Source organism: Mugil cephalus, chromosome 9, assembly GCF_022458985.1.
Source record: "Mugil cephalus isolate CIBA_MC_2020 chromosome 9, CIBA_Mcephalus_1.1, whole genome shotgun sequence".
Taxonomy (NCBI): domain Eukaryota; kingdom Metazoa; phylum Chordata; class Actinopteri; order Mugiliformes; family Mugilidae; genus Mugil; species Mugil cephalus.
The window spans coordinates 27,772,656-27,786,503 of NC_061778.1; the positions used below are offsets into that span (position 1 = coordinate 27,772,656).

A 13,848-nucleotide genomic window follows, 5' to 3' on the forward strand; every position below is an offset into this window, starting at 1 on the left:
TTGTTTTTGGAAACAAACGCTGAACTACACAAGCTCCAAATTTCATCAGATTTCAACACTTAAAAAATAAGGATGAAATGATGACAGGGAAAATTAATGATATTACCTCATCTATAATTCAATAATGGGAAAAGACATTCTGTTATCCTGCCATCCATTAGTTCCATACAGTACATTTAATGCATTATCGACTTTCATGTTCCATTTCTGTATTATTCGTGCTCTTATTATTATTATTTGTATATGCTGTACATAATCAGGGTGGCACAGTGGCATGTTGGTGAGAACTGATGCCTGACAGCAAGAAAGTTCTGGGAAATCCACTGGCCTTCTCTCCGGATACTACAGCTTCCTCCCACTGTCCAAAGACATTTTCGTTAGGTTAACTGGTCATTCTAAATTGGCCCTAGGTGTTAAATTTTTATAAAACTGTGAAAACTTACATATCATAACACTGATAGCTTGATTGTATCGATTTTGCCTAAGACCAAGATGTTATGCAGAACAGTTAGACAATTTCCACATGAACTCTTCAAAATTATATTATGGAGAAAATGGAAAACTTATAATGCCTTTTAGTAAGACAGATAAAAACACAGGTAATGCAGTAATGCCTAAGGAATTAACATTTTGTTAAGTAAATAGATGGAAAAGGTCCAAGCCCCACCTACAGCCATCAACAGGGAGTGGTAGAGGTGGTTCAGACCTATAAGTAACTGGGTCTATAACTGGATCACAAACTGGATGGGTCAGCTAATATGGACTCGGTATACAAAAAAGTCAGAGCTGCCTCTATTTCCTCAGGAGGCTAAGGTAGTTCAATATCTGCTGGAAGCTGCTGGACATGTTCTACCAGTTCCCAGTGTCCTCTTGTACGCTGTAGTGTGAGGCAGCACTAAGAAGAAGAGCTCGTCATGGCTAGACAAACGGATACAGAAAGCGGACTCTGTGGTAGAGGCAGAGCTGGAGTCCCTGATATCAGTGGCAGAGGCAAGGACCTTGCACAAACTCAGGTCCATCATGAATAATGTCCACGACACCATAGTCAGCCAGAGAAGCTCGTTCAGTGACAGGCTGCTGTTGACGGGTTGAGGAGATTGTTAGTCCCTCAGGACATTAGTCTACAACGCCTCCCTGTGAGTAAACAACTGGACTGTATATATGTTTATGCAGCATTAGGTGTTCATGTTATTACATAACTTAATATCTTTATATCTGTTTTTATTTGATGAAGCTATTGGACACAGAATTTACAACGGGCTAAATAAAATATCTCATCTCATCTCCTGAAGGCTACAATCCCCCTGATCTTCCAGTACAGTAGGTGGCGATAGGCAGATAAACACGTTGGTTTGCGACCTGCCATCAGACTGAGATGAAATTACTACTACTAGTAATATTGATGACTTTGTTAAGTTACTTCTACAGCTTGAAAACATGTTTTGTAGTACAAATAAACTTTAAATTAAAGACACAAAACATTTTATGGTAATCATTTTAATTGTAAGTCTCAAAATTGTGTGCATTTTCCGTAAATCTTTATAATTATAAATAATTGTGAACGAAAAAAACAAAAAATTCCTTCTTAATATCGAAAACAGTTTGATGGATGCATGTCAGGAGAGATGTGACCGACCGCACTTGACGCATGCGCTCTAAACTGCCTGTAAAGTTCCTATTTTCTACGTTGAGAACGGAAAATCTTACTTCAAAATAAAGCAAAAAGAATGTTACATAAAAAAGTGGCGCAGGTGGTTGCTGCAGATCTTATCACAGACTTTGTGAATCTCTTAGTCATATTTATGGTTCAGCCAAAGACTATTTCATGGACAAATTGGATTACAGTGCTTCGGATACAGTCAATCTTGTAGTTATTATGGGCAATACAGACAAACATAAGTGGACCAACATTCGGTGGCTTTATTTGTGATTTTCCATTTTATTTTACATCACTGAATTCAGCTGAAAGATGGATGAAAAAGCCAGAAAAATATTGTCATCTGTGTCACTTTTGTAATGTCTTGTTGTTTTTTTTATTTATTTTTTTTATTGTGTTATGCCTCCGCCATTCTGAGCACCAAAATATATGTAAAATATACATATATATATGTCCCTTGCTGTAGGACTATATCTATCTTGTATAAAATAAAATGATAATATTTCAGCCACAGACTAATTATGACCAAGTACTGCACTGCTGAACATTATGGGGTTCATTTTCTCCTGTGGCCATATTCTTTCTGTTTAATTCTCAGTGTCACAGTTTATTATTTATATATATATATATATATATATATATATATATATATATATATATATATATATATATATATATATATATATATTATACCCTATGTGGGCACCTTATTTATTTATTTATTTATTTTGACACAACATAAGGGTTTAAACGCATGCATAGTGTAACGTAAGGCATTAAAACATTAAGTGGCACTGAAAATGAAATCGGAAGGATGTCATAGATATAATATTACAGAATATAACTTGTGCATTTTGACAGCGATTATTACTTTGAACAGTGTACCTGGAAGTCGTCCTTTTCACTCCTGCTAGCTTGATCCTGTTCTCCAAAACCTCCCATCAATTTCTCCGAAGAAGACTTCCGGTGGTGTGTCATGGCGGTGGCATGGTGAGTCCCACAGAAAGGGAAAAATACTCGCCCCTTTCGTCCTTCCCCACCTATTCTGGACAGATTTTCATGCATTAATAAGCCTCCAGCTCCGGTGTTACGTCTTGGATTTACCACCATAACGCTGCGGTGTCCCTCCGCCTGGCCATGGCGGCTCACAAACCAGTGGAATGGGTCCAGGCCGTGATTACTAGATTTGATGAGCAGGTAAGATGGGCTGATTCAATGGTCGGGTGTAGCAGGCTTTACAACTCTCGAGGCTCTGACGCTCCTAGCTAATGTTCCGTGTACACGGACGAGCTCTTTTTGAAAACGAAATCAGAGTTTCCATCCGTCAAGCATATTTTTTGACGGAAATGTTTTCAGTATTTCTTGTTCCAGTTGCAAATCATTGAAGATAAAGTCTTTTCGAGCTAGCGCCGCTAGCGATCACATAGCAGATTTATCTCCCGTCCGTCCGTGCTTTGTTGGGATATTGTCGCCCAACGGAAACATGACAGAACGACACAGTAGAATATATTTAGGGCTCGCGAGCTCAAACATACTAGTTTGTGTACCTATTGAAGTGTCTTCGTTGTCGTGTTTAACGCCAGCCGGGTAGCTAACGTTAGCAGGCCTGGCTATGTAATGTAAACAAATAAGATGTGACCGGGTCATCACACTGCATCCCATTGAAGACACATTAGCAGTAAAAATGAATGCTCGACTGCCGTGTCTGATAGTTACATTTAACAACTACTGCCAGGTTGTCATATACGGCCGCTAAAACAACAGTAGTTAAGATTGATCTTACCGAGTGAGAATGAGCTCTCAGCGTCTTTTTATAATAGACATAACAATTAAGAACAAAGACGACGAACAAGGAAAAAGTTAAGGATCCATTCTGGTGTTTTGTTTCTTTATGATAGGTTTGGGTAATGTTATAGTGTGAGGTTTTTATATTAAGTAGTGTTTTACTTGCCCGTTAACCAGCCCCGTTGGAGAAATAAAAATAAATAAATAAATATTCATCATACATGTGATATTAAATCATTTAAAAATAGTGCCAGCTCCTGAAAGGAGATTTGAAATCTAGTTTAAACTACAAGTTTTTAGCAACCTTATGCCAATTCTACCATAACATTACAATAACAGACACAATTCTGCTGACCCTAACTAATGTCATTGTAAATTAATTTTATTTCAACATGCAATTCTGCTTTCTTCAAGTCGTCTGAGCAGGTGAAACCTGCCTTCTTCTGGTCCTAGTGAATCCAAGGCAACTTTTAGGACCAACTGTGTAGCAGTCTTCTGTTGGGCTGTTTTTCCTTCAGTTTATTTTTATTATTTTTTTTGGATTGCCTGTTATACTTGGCAGGTGGGCTTTTTACATATGCACTATATTGCAAAAAGTTTTTTGTTTATCCTCGTATGAAGTTAAGTGACATCGCATTCTTAATCCATAGGGTTCAACTTGATGTTGGCTCCTTTGCAGCTATTACAGCTTCAACTGTTCTGGGAAGACTTTCCACAAGGTTTAGGAGTGTGTTTATGTTTATGTTGAGTCAGTCCTCCATGTCTTTGTGGACCATGCTTCGACCGCTGGTACACAGTTATGTTGGAACAGGAAGGGGCCATCCCCAAAGTTTACCCACAAAGTTGGGAGCATGGAATTGTCCAAAATCTCTTGGTATGCTGAAGCATTCAGAATTCCTTTCCTTTCTTTGGAACCAAGGGGCCAAATCAGCTCCTGAAAAAGCTCCTGGCAACTGCCAAACCCAGATTGGTCCATCAGATTGCCAGATGGAGAAGCGTGATTTGTTACTCCAGAGAATGCGTCTCCACTGCCCTAGAGTCCTGTGGTGATGTGCTTTACACCACTACATCCGATACTTTGCATTGCACTTGCTGATGTATGACTTGGATGCAGATGCTTGGCCATGGGAACCCATTCCTTGAAGCTCGCTATGCACTCTTCTTGACCTAATCTGAAGCCCACATGAAGTTTGGAGGTCTGTAGCGATTGACTCTACAGAACTGACTTTGTGCAATATACACCTCAGCATCCACTGACCCCACTCTGTCATTTTACACGGCCTTCCGCTTTGTGGTTGTGTTGCTGTCGTTCATAATCGCTTCTACTTTTTTATAATACAACAAGAGTTGACTGTAGAATATTTAGTAGTGAGAAAATTTCACAACTTGGACTTGGATTTGGACTTGTTGCACAGGTGGCATCCTATCACTGGAAGTGATTAGAACACCTGAATTCAATTATTTGAATGAGTGAAGGAATACTTTTGGCAATGTAGTGTATGTATATGCATCTGTGCACAACACCTCTTTTCTGCAAGTACTTTGTCTTTTAGTGCACATACGATTTTAAAGTACTTAATGCAATGCTTTATTACATTTTAGTGTTATTCATTTTGTTAAGCTGCTGTAAGTCTTTAGGTTTGGTGTTTGTTTCCACAGATCATGGCTTGTAGCTGGAATATAGCGACATACTTAAGACAGTTAGACTACTCCATGGTTATTGTTGCACCAAACCTCAAAACAAAAACATTCCAGCCATTTCATTGAAGTTTATCTTTAAATAAACCTGCTGTTTGTTATTGATTTAAAAGAAATGATAGAAATAATAACTGTAATTGGCCATGGTGTTTTTTATTTTTCAGTGAATGACCTTGATAAAGGCCACAAACTAAAACCATTTTTGTTCTAATACATGTATATACAGTGTTTATCAACAAACGTATATTTGTGTATGACAAATAAATACTCAAAACAGCAGTCCCACAAATCCTGAAAGTATGCAAAGGGAACAGTACACACACTTTGCTAAACATCTTGTGGAGAAGCCAGAATACTATTGAGAAAATGTTTTGTGGACAGATGAATTCCAAGTAAAATTATTTGGTTTAAAATCAAGTTTTGGAGAAAAAAATGCATTCCATTATCAGAACTTCATCCCAGTCTATGAAACATGGGGATGGTAATGTTTGGACATCTATCCTGACCTTAAGTCTATAGAAATGTTTTGCAAGGACCTGAAGTAAGCATTTCATGTTTGGAAACCCTTCAGCATCTACAAACTAAAGCGATTCTGCACTGAAGAATGGAAAATAAGAATATTACAAGGAGAGCCCCTATCTCCAACCACTGAAACTGCTGTAAAACATTTGCAGTGAACCTTCCAAACTTCCCTGTTACATAGGAATGAATGGAGTGAACCCTCCTGTCACTCATCTGCTCTCTTTGTCTCAGTGGGGTGGGGGCATGGAGGCAGGGCTGCTGGCAGCAAGTGAGCCTCTTGAGTAGTAGAGAGCAAGGTAACGTGAGTAGTAATTTGTAGGAATGATTTCAGAGCGGAATGCCACAGCCCTGGTATGAGAACATTTTGGATTTAAACCGAATGAGCTAGATGAGCCCATTAACAGGAGCCAGTGTGTCGTATTGGTTTGAAAGTAGAGCCAATTGAACCAACTTGCACGCACATCTGAAACACAACTGGTCAAGTTTTTCCAGCTCGGAAACAAAATTCAGCTGACAGTCTATATTATTTTTTATTATTATTGTAATTTGTTTTTGTTTGTTTAGTTTTGTTTTTTGTTTAGTTTTTTTGTTTGTTTGTTTTGTTTGTTTCATTTGTTTTATTTATTTAGGATATTTAAAAGTTATTGATATTCCAATTACAGTGTTAAATACTCTTGAGAAAAAAAAGTTTATCACTTTATTGCTTTTGAAAGGGTGTACCTGCACTAGCAAGCTGGCCATTTGTACCATGCTGTTTTGTATTATCTTAGCCTCTGACTGTCAATGTTGCCATTACAAGATGCACATCAATGGGTCTATCGAGCATATTTCTTCAATAATACAACATCCTCTGACACCTCCAGAACGTTTAATCAAAATGTACAACACTAAACAATTAACACTAACACAAAATTAAGGGAGGGATGTTAGGAACCGCTAACATGGACGCCTTATGGACAACCCACTCTACCTACTGAGCCATAGCCAATCAGTGAGCGCTGTGGGCGGGACATTGTTACAAAGCCAAGAGAGTGGTGACTTCAGGCAAGGAGACGGCTGCATCAGAGCTAAAGGAGCGCGTTTTAAGATGCATTAATTCATTTTATCGGTTAACGGTGAAAAAAATGGTCGATGCCGCTGATCGCAACAATGCCGAATGTCATCCAGTGTTATCCGCTGATAATCCGCTGATAGGCCGATAATTGGTCGATCCCTACCAGAAAACCTACAATGCACAAGCAATACCATTGAGGTTATACAGCAAAATATTTCATTAAAGCAAGCACATTTGTGCACTTCCACAATGACAAGATGATTAAAAAATATAAAGTTTTTATACACTTAGAAAATTATATCATTTTGTGATTAACATCCGATTGAACCAGAACCAGAGTGATTTTTGGTTTAGTTGAGGTAAACTGTAACATGAACGCTATGATATCACAATTCAGAAATTTCCAAGTGGGAGTATAGAATTTCTGAGTTCTCATGAAGGCACCATCCAAGCCAGCTTTTTTCATCAAAGCCACTGTTATCAGAAAAATGGAGAGTAAATTTAAGAAGCCAGGGAAATGTGTCTTAACACTAAACAAAGGACTAAAACATAGTAAAAATAATAATAAATAATTAATTAAAACTGATTAATAAATAAATAACTAATATTAAAATATAGGATGTAAATTTTCAATTTAGAGTTAGAATATGATCTGTAGTTGTTTTTGTATAAACTGAAAATGAATTAAATGGTTAAATTGCTAATCGAATAATTCCTCAAATGAATTAAATTAATAATTTAATAATTAAATAAAATATTAGCCCACTAAAGAACTGGCCTTTGTATCATCTTTTAAAGCACAAACCACTGTTGTGCAATCATGTGCTTTATTTGTGTAATGCTTATAGCTTGTAATCAATCAATCAGTCAAGTTAAATCTAAGGGTTGTCCTACACTTTACATACAGTATAAAAACCTCATTAAGGGTTTGAGCTGTCACTTGAGAAAGCATCATGCCAAATCAAAAGAATTCAGTTTAGACTTGAGAAAAATTATTGTAGAAAAGCAGGAGAAGGATATACAAAGTTATGTGTTTCCAAGTGTCACTTTATTGACTGGCCTGCACAAAGTCCTGACTTGAGTCCCCTTGAAAATCTGTGGGGTGCATTGAAGACCAGGGTCCATGCCAGAAGACCATCAAATCTAGAGGAGTTTGAAAGATTTGCCAAAGAAGAACAGACTGAGATTTCTCAAGAGATGTGCCAGAGACTTGTTACCGAGACTTCTTTGCTATTGCTTTTGTTATCCAGCAAAAAGAATACACAATTGACTATTAGCATCACGGGGGCTAAAAATTTTGACCCTGGTAGTTTTTTTTTTTTTTTTTTTTGTGTGATATAATTTTGCTTCTGTGTGCAAAGTAACATAATGTAAGGGTCCAAAATAAAACTAGGATGTTTGGAAAAGCTGTGTTAAAAATTCACTGTAATTTGCGAAGCACTGAACTGTCTGTTGACTGCATTACCTTATTTTCTTTTGTTTTACTTCAGCTTCCCATTAAAGTTGGACACCAGAACACACACACCAAGCTCAGCACAGAGCACAACAAGGAATGCCTGATCAACATCTCCAAGTATAAATTTTCACTGGTCATCAGTGGCCTCACCACCATCCTTAAAAATGTCAACAACATGGTGAGTTTGCTTCTTTCTTTTCTGTCAGTAAAGAGGGCAGTCCTAGTCTTCCAAGACATTAATCAATGTTTTTTCCAAAAATTAACATAGTAAAAAGGTGTAAAAGAAAAAAAAATGCAATTTTAATGTCCCAGTGGACCTGACTTACCACTACATAAATTGTGTTTGATTGTTAAATTGGATTGTTACATTTTTGAAGTTTGTGATAGCTGAATTGAAAGGGCTCCCTCAATGAAGTGTATGGAAAGAGAAAAGTACAATAGAAATCAGTAACTTTCTGTGTTCATATTGAGCATTAAAGTACAAATGGCTAAAACATTCGGGAAAGTGTGCTGATATGAAGAAAAGACCATGGAAATGACCAAGATCTTGCTTGGAAATGTTCAATCCTTGGTTAAGAAGCGGAGCCCTCTTCATCAGACACTTAATGGATTGCAGTGTCCTTTCTTTCAAGGAAGCATGCTTCTTGTCAGAGGTATCAAACAATCCCATCCTACCCAATGAATCCTTCTTGGTCTTAATATCAAATAGAATGGAGTAATCTGGTAGAATGAAAGGCATGGAGTTTGTTTCATGACCAACAACAATAGTGCAACACTAGAAATGTCATCTGGTCATGCTCCTTAGTTACCAATTCTTGAGGATGATTTGCCATCCTTTCTACCTCCGACCATCACAGGGCTATCAGCACACACTTGGCCACTCATTCACATGCAGCATTCACTGTGGCTGGGGACACTAATTAAGCTGTTCTCAAGCGTGTTCTAACAAACAGTTTTGCTATCCAACTAGGGGAGGTAGCACACTGAATCATTGTTGCACCACATTTGAAAACTGCTTCAAAGCCATTCCTAAATGGCTCTCAAACAGCCTGTGGAAATTAGATTTCACTCCTATATCCCTCATTCTGGAATATAAATTACAGACAGTGCTGTCTACCAAAGTGGACAGTTGCTGGACTGCCCCAAGAGAGGCTGCTTTCCAGTCTGCTCTGAGTAGTTTGGACTGGAACATGTCACGGTAGAGCTCGAACGATAAATTCAGTCAAAGAAGTAATGGAAGTCTAGTTGACTATATCATCCTTACAGCTGTAAGGGTCTTCCTTAATCAGAAACCATGGGCTGATGGCATAATCTATAAAGCTCTGGATGATCGCAGGACTACCATGACAGGCTTATCTCTTGTGATATGGTATGATACAAAACATCTTCAAACTGTAATAATCTGTACAGTGGTTTAAACATCGCTCCAGGAAAATGGAAGTGCAACTGCAGATCAGATTTTAAGTGCTGCAAAATTCTTTCTATGGAGCTAAAATTTAGTCTGTGCTCTCTAGAAATATATCTGCCTGGTATAGAAACTGCAGCTTTCAGGACAGGAGTACGCTCCTTAGAGTCATCAAGTTCACTCATCACCTTCTAGAAAGCAGCTTTGCTGCATCAGGACAAGAACTGAAATTGAAACTCGTTATTCAATACTACCAACTTGATTCGCCAACCAACTATCCAAATTGCAATACACCGAATACACTCAGACAAAGGCTGCATCAGCACAACAACAAACACTGAATGCTGTATTTAAAAGAAGAGAAAAGTTTCTTGGAGACGGCATTGAGGAGAAAAATATTACAGAGAGGGTTAAGGAGTTTATGGCGTTGGATGACCAGCCCATTTCTGGAGTAGAGAATGCAGGTTTTTACCATCTGTTGGAGCTTTTGAAGGTAAGAGGAGCCACCATTTCGTCGCTAAGTTAGCTTTGGCATTCCTATTTATTGGACACTACAAGTGAGAGAAAAAAAGCCTATGACTATGACCCTTGGACTGTGAATCTCCAGGGGAGACCTTTTTGTTTATTTAAGACCAGATCAGGACTTGGATAAGCCGATGCTCAGTATTAAAAGATCAGTATCAGATCCGAGGGGGAGCCAGAAAACTTGATCAAGACATCCCTAATTGAAAGTGTAGTTTGGTTTGAAATTAACTACAGTCATTGTCTTCACAGCGGATATTTGGAGAAGCTTCTGAAAGGAACCTCTACCTCTCCCAGCTCATAATTCTGGACACACTGGAGAAGTGCCTAGCTGGGGTGAGTCTTCCCCTCTGACTATTTTTTGTTAACACTGACAAATAGAGATATATTTTAGACACACACAAACTCACAAACCTCAAACTATTTTTATGAAATAAAACTGTAACAAATGCAGTTGCAAACAAGTTGTAAAGAAACTGCATTTCATATGGTTGCACTTAATAAAACTTAATAAAAATAAAACAAAAAGGAATTGGGTGGAACCAATGTGACGTGCAGTGGTCCAGCCCCAGAGTGGCTAACATTATGGACTAACTAGCAGCAGAAGTGGAAAGTGAGAGATAGAAAAACAAAGTGCGACACAGAAAGTGATCAAGTGAGACACACACACCGACACAGAAAAAAAAGATAAGAAATGGTAAGGAAGCAATGTATGGACAGATTTGTATCTGGCAAATCAGATGGCTAGTCTGTTACAGCTGTAACCTGCAATACAACCATCACAACAATGAATGTAAAAGCAAGAAAATAGAAGAAGCAATATGTGTCCTTGGGCTTTATAAGCACTAAGGTAGCGAAGAAGAGTGATCCCGGTGTACACTAAGAGACACCCTGGCCAAATCCATCTACTTTATTGGTATTTAGTTGTCGCATTGTTCCAAACTTCAACTTACTCAATATGCAATGTTCCTCAGTCATCAAAGGGGCCTCTACTGCTGTATAGGGTCACCATTCATGCTCACACACAAATATAGTCAATTTAGAATCACCAATTAAGCCAACATTTCTATGAAATATGAGAAGGCTCTTATGTAGTCCTGCATGGTAAATGGCTTCATGTTTTTATAGCACTTTTCAAAGCGCTTTACAGTCACAACAGTCAGTGGCGTTAACAAGTCATTGCAGCCTTATTCCAAAATTTGATCCATTCTATGTAGATGTATTTAGTGGCCGTGGATGGCATGACTTGACAGTGTAGTTGAAACAAATATTACAATATGCCCCAGTATGGCAAATGTATAGCATTACAGTAATAAAGCTAATGTTGAGAAAAGGAATACTGTGCTCCACTGTTAAACAGTTGTAACTCAGTGTCTTAGTTGTTACTTACAAGTTTGTTCACAAACAAAACAGAAAGTGCCACAATATAAAACAAGAGTACTGTAGTCGTATTTACAATCTCATTCAACTGAAAATCTATAAAGGAGAATACTGAGTTTATACCAGACCTATATGTCTGTGACTCTCTGTGGTTCCAAAGCAACAGTTAGCCAGCAGATGCTCGATTGAATTTTTCAGTTGACCTGTCATAAATGACACTACTTGATGAGATGTTCTAAAGTGGAAGAAAAAGAAGGTGGATGCATAGACATCAGGACCTCTCTGTATTAATGGCTATTGTTTAGGGCTGTAACAGCATCCATGTAAATATGTTGATTTGCATGGAATGCATTGATTCTTTCCAGTGTGGTGGGTGCTGGTACCAGGAATACCCAAACCCAAACTTTGGGAGCAGTCATGGTTAACTCTGATCTGACATTTTTCCATTAGTTTTAAAGTTAACCACAGAGTAAAAAGAGCTCAGACTGTTACAATCCCAGCTCTGCCTATCTTGTGTTTCTAGGGGGCATCAGTAGCTACCCACCCAGGCTAAGGGCACTGCCACTAGAGGGCAGTGCTACATTATGAATGAATCCATGTTTAAGTGAATAAGCTGAAGAATAGATAAGCCTACTAGTTCACAAGCACACTGTTTTCCTGGTCAGAATTAAGTTATATAATCCTCTCTTTTGATCGGAAGAGATGGTTTTCAGTTCAAGAGAAAGTCGTACTGCACGGCAGTAGACAAGGTTGTACTGATGTCTGGTTTAAAGTAGAGGTCTTACGGTTCTCTCTGAGGTGTAGTTTCTGTTTCATGTTTTGTCTCTCTCTTAAAAGAATATCATTTTAAATGGATTTTTAAAACAATGTTTTAAACCTAGCACCACAAATGATTCTCTCTCTGTATAGCTTTGTATATAGACTCCATGTACATCTCGCTTCCCTCAGTTCTTGAAAAATAATTATTTAAAAACTCTTTGACACATCCCAAAAAACAGTGCTGTAATTGTGCTGTAATCTGAAAGACCTGTTGATTACCTTAAGTTCTCATTATGTTTTACTCTTAGATTTACATACCCTGACAGAATTTCTAAGCGTATACCAGTGACAAGGCACAAAGTTTTATTTATTCATGGTTTGATCTTGATCAAAAAGAAGACTGTGAAGAGATTTATTGATGACTGTCCTTCTCCCTGTTGTTCCTCCTCAGCAACCTAAGGACTGCTTGCGTCTGGATGAGACCATGCTGGTTAAACAGCTGCTGCCAGAGATCTGCCATTTCATCCACACGTATCGTGAGGGACACCAGCACGCTGCTGAGCTCCGGGCATCGGCCTCAGCTGTCCTCTTCTCTCTGAGTTGCAACAACTTCAGTGCTGTTTTCAGCCGCATCTCCACCAGGTACTTTATATAGTAGTATCTGCTTGACCATTCAGATCTACCTTAAATTAGTATGTCGTTGCTGAAAAATGCATCAAAGCTGAACCAGTGGTGTACACTGTATGTCTCTCCATTAGAATTCATGTTCTCGATACTTCAAGCAATGCATGAACGGATAGTAGATGCACTACTGCGTTAGCCTTTTTATGTCAAAACATCAATTTGTGGGAAAGTTTGAAACATTTTTTTCTATTTTTTGAGCCATTGCATTTATGACAGGATTTAAGTTAGGTCGGTAAGTTCACATAAACTTAAGTAAGAGTAAGGGAGGGTGTATTTTTGAAATGATTTTCTCTAATTTACTTATTTAATGTTCCTCGAACGTTAATCCAGGAATTGTCCTGGTCATCCATCTTGAAAGCCATTATAAGGCCTTAGTTCTCCTCTAAAGGGTGCCATGCATGAATGAATCTCTGGGAAGTCATGAGCAAGGAAACACAAGACTGTGGTGTAGTAGCAGTCCAACACATCTGTTTTTTGAAAACTTGCACTGCATCACATGTGGTTGGACAAAAGCCACATTCAACTGAAATAAAAAATCACCTTTAATTCAAAATGTATGGGAACTATAGTTGTTATTAATAAGAATGCATAACACAACTTTTGTCATCCATTTTAAGTTATTGTAACTGTTTTCTAATGGATCATGATACAGTATATATATTATGCACAAATTATATTTTAATGAATGAGCTGATGCTCATAGAAGATTGTTATGGTTGCTAATGAGGAAAATGATGTATATAAAATGCAAAATGTGAATGCAGAATGTTTTTATGATGCCAGAAATCAAACACAAATCATATCATAACAATCTTTTGCACCTTAAGTGTAAAAATTATAATCTATGCAGGAGCACTGAGTAACCAAAGTTACCACAAGAGTTAAAATAACGCTGAACTAATACTTAATTAAAGAACACTCTAATT

General features: G+C 37.9%; 1 protein-coding gene across 4 annotated transcripts in view; it reads left to right on the forward strand.

Moving 5' to 3' along the window:
• Positions 1-2,596: 2,596 nt before the first annotated feature.
• The window catches only part of nf1a (neurofibromin 1a), a 115,901-nt gene continuing 104,649 nt past the window's right edge, over positions 2,597-13,848 (forward strand). For all 4 annotated transcript variants that reach the window (XM_047594169.1, XM_047594171.1, XM_047594172.1 and 1 more), the window contains exons 1-4: positions 2,597-2,854; positions 8,207-8,350; positions 10,352-10,435; positions 12,690-12,880. In XM_047594169.1, coding sequence (XP_047450125.1) covers positions 2,795-2,854; positions 8,207-8,350; positions 10,352-10,435; positions 12,690-12,880 — 479 coding nt within the window. In that variant the 5' untranslated portion in view covers positions 2,597-2,794. The remainder of the gene's footprint in view (positions 2,855-8,206; positions 8,351-10,351; positions 10,436-12,689; positions 12,881-13,848) is intronic.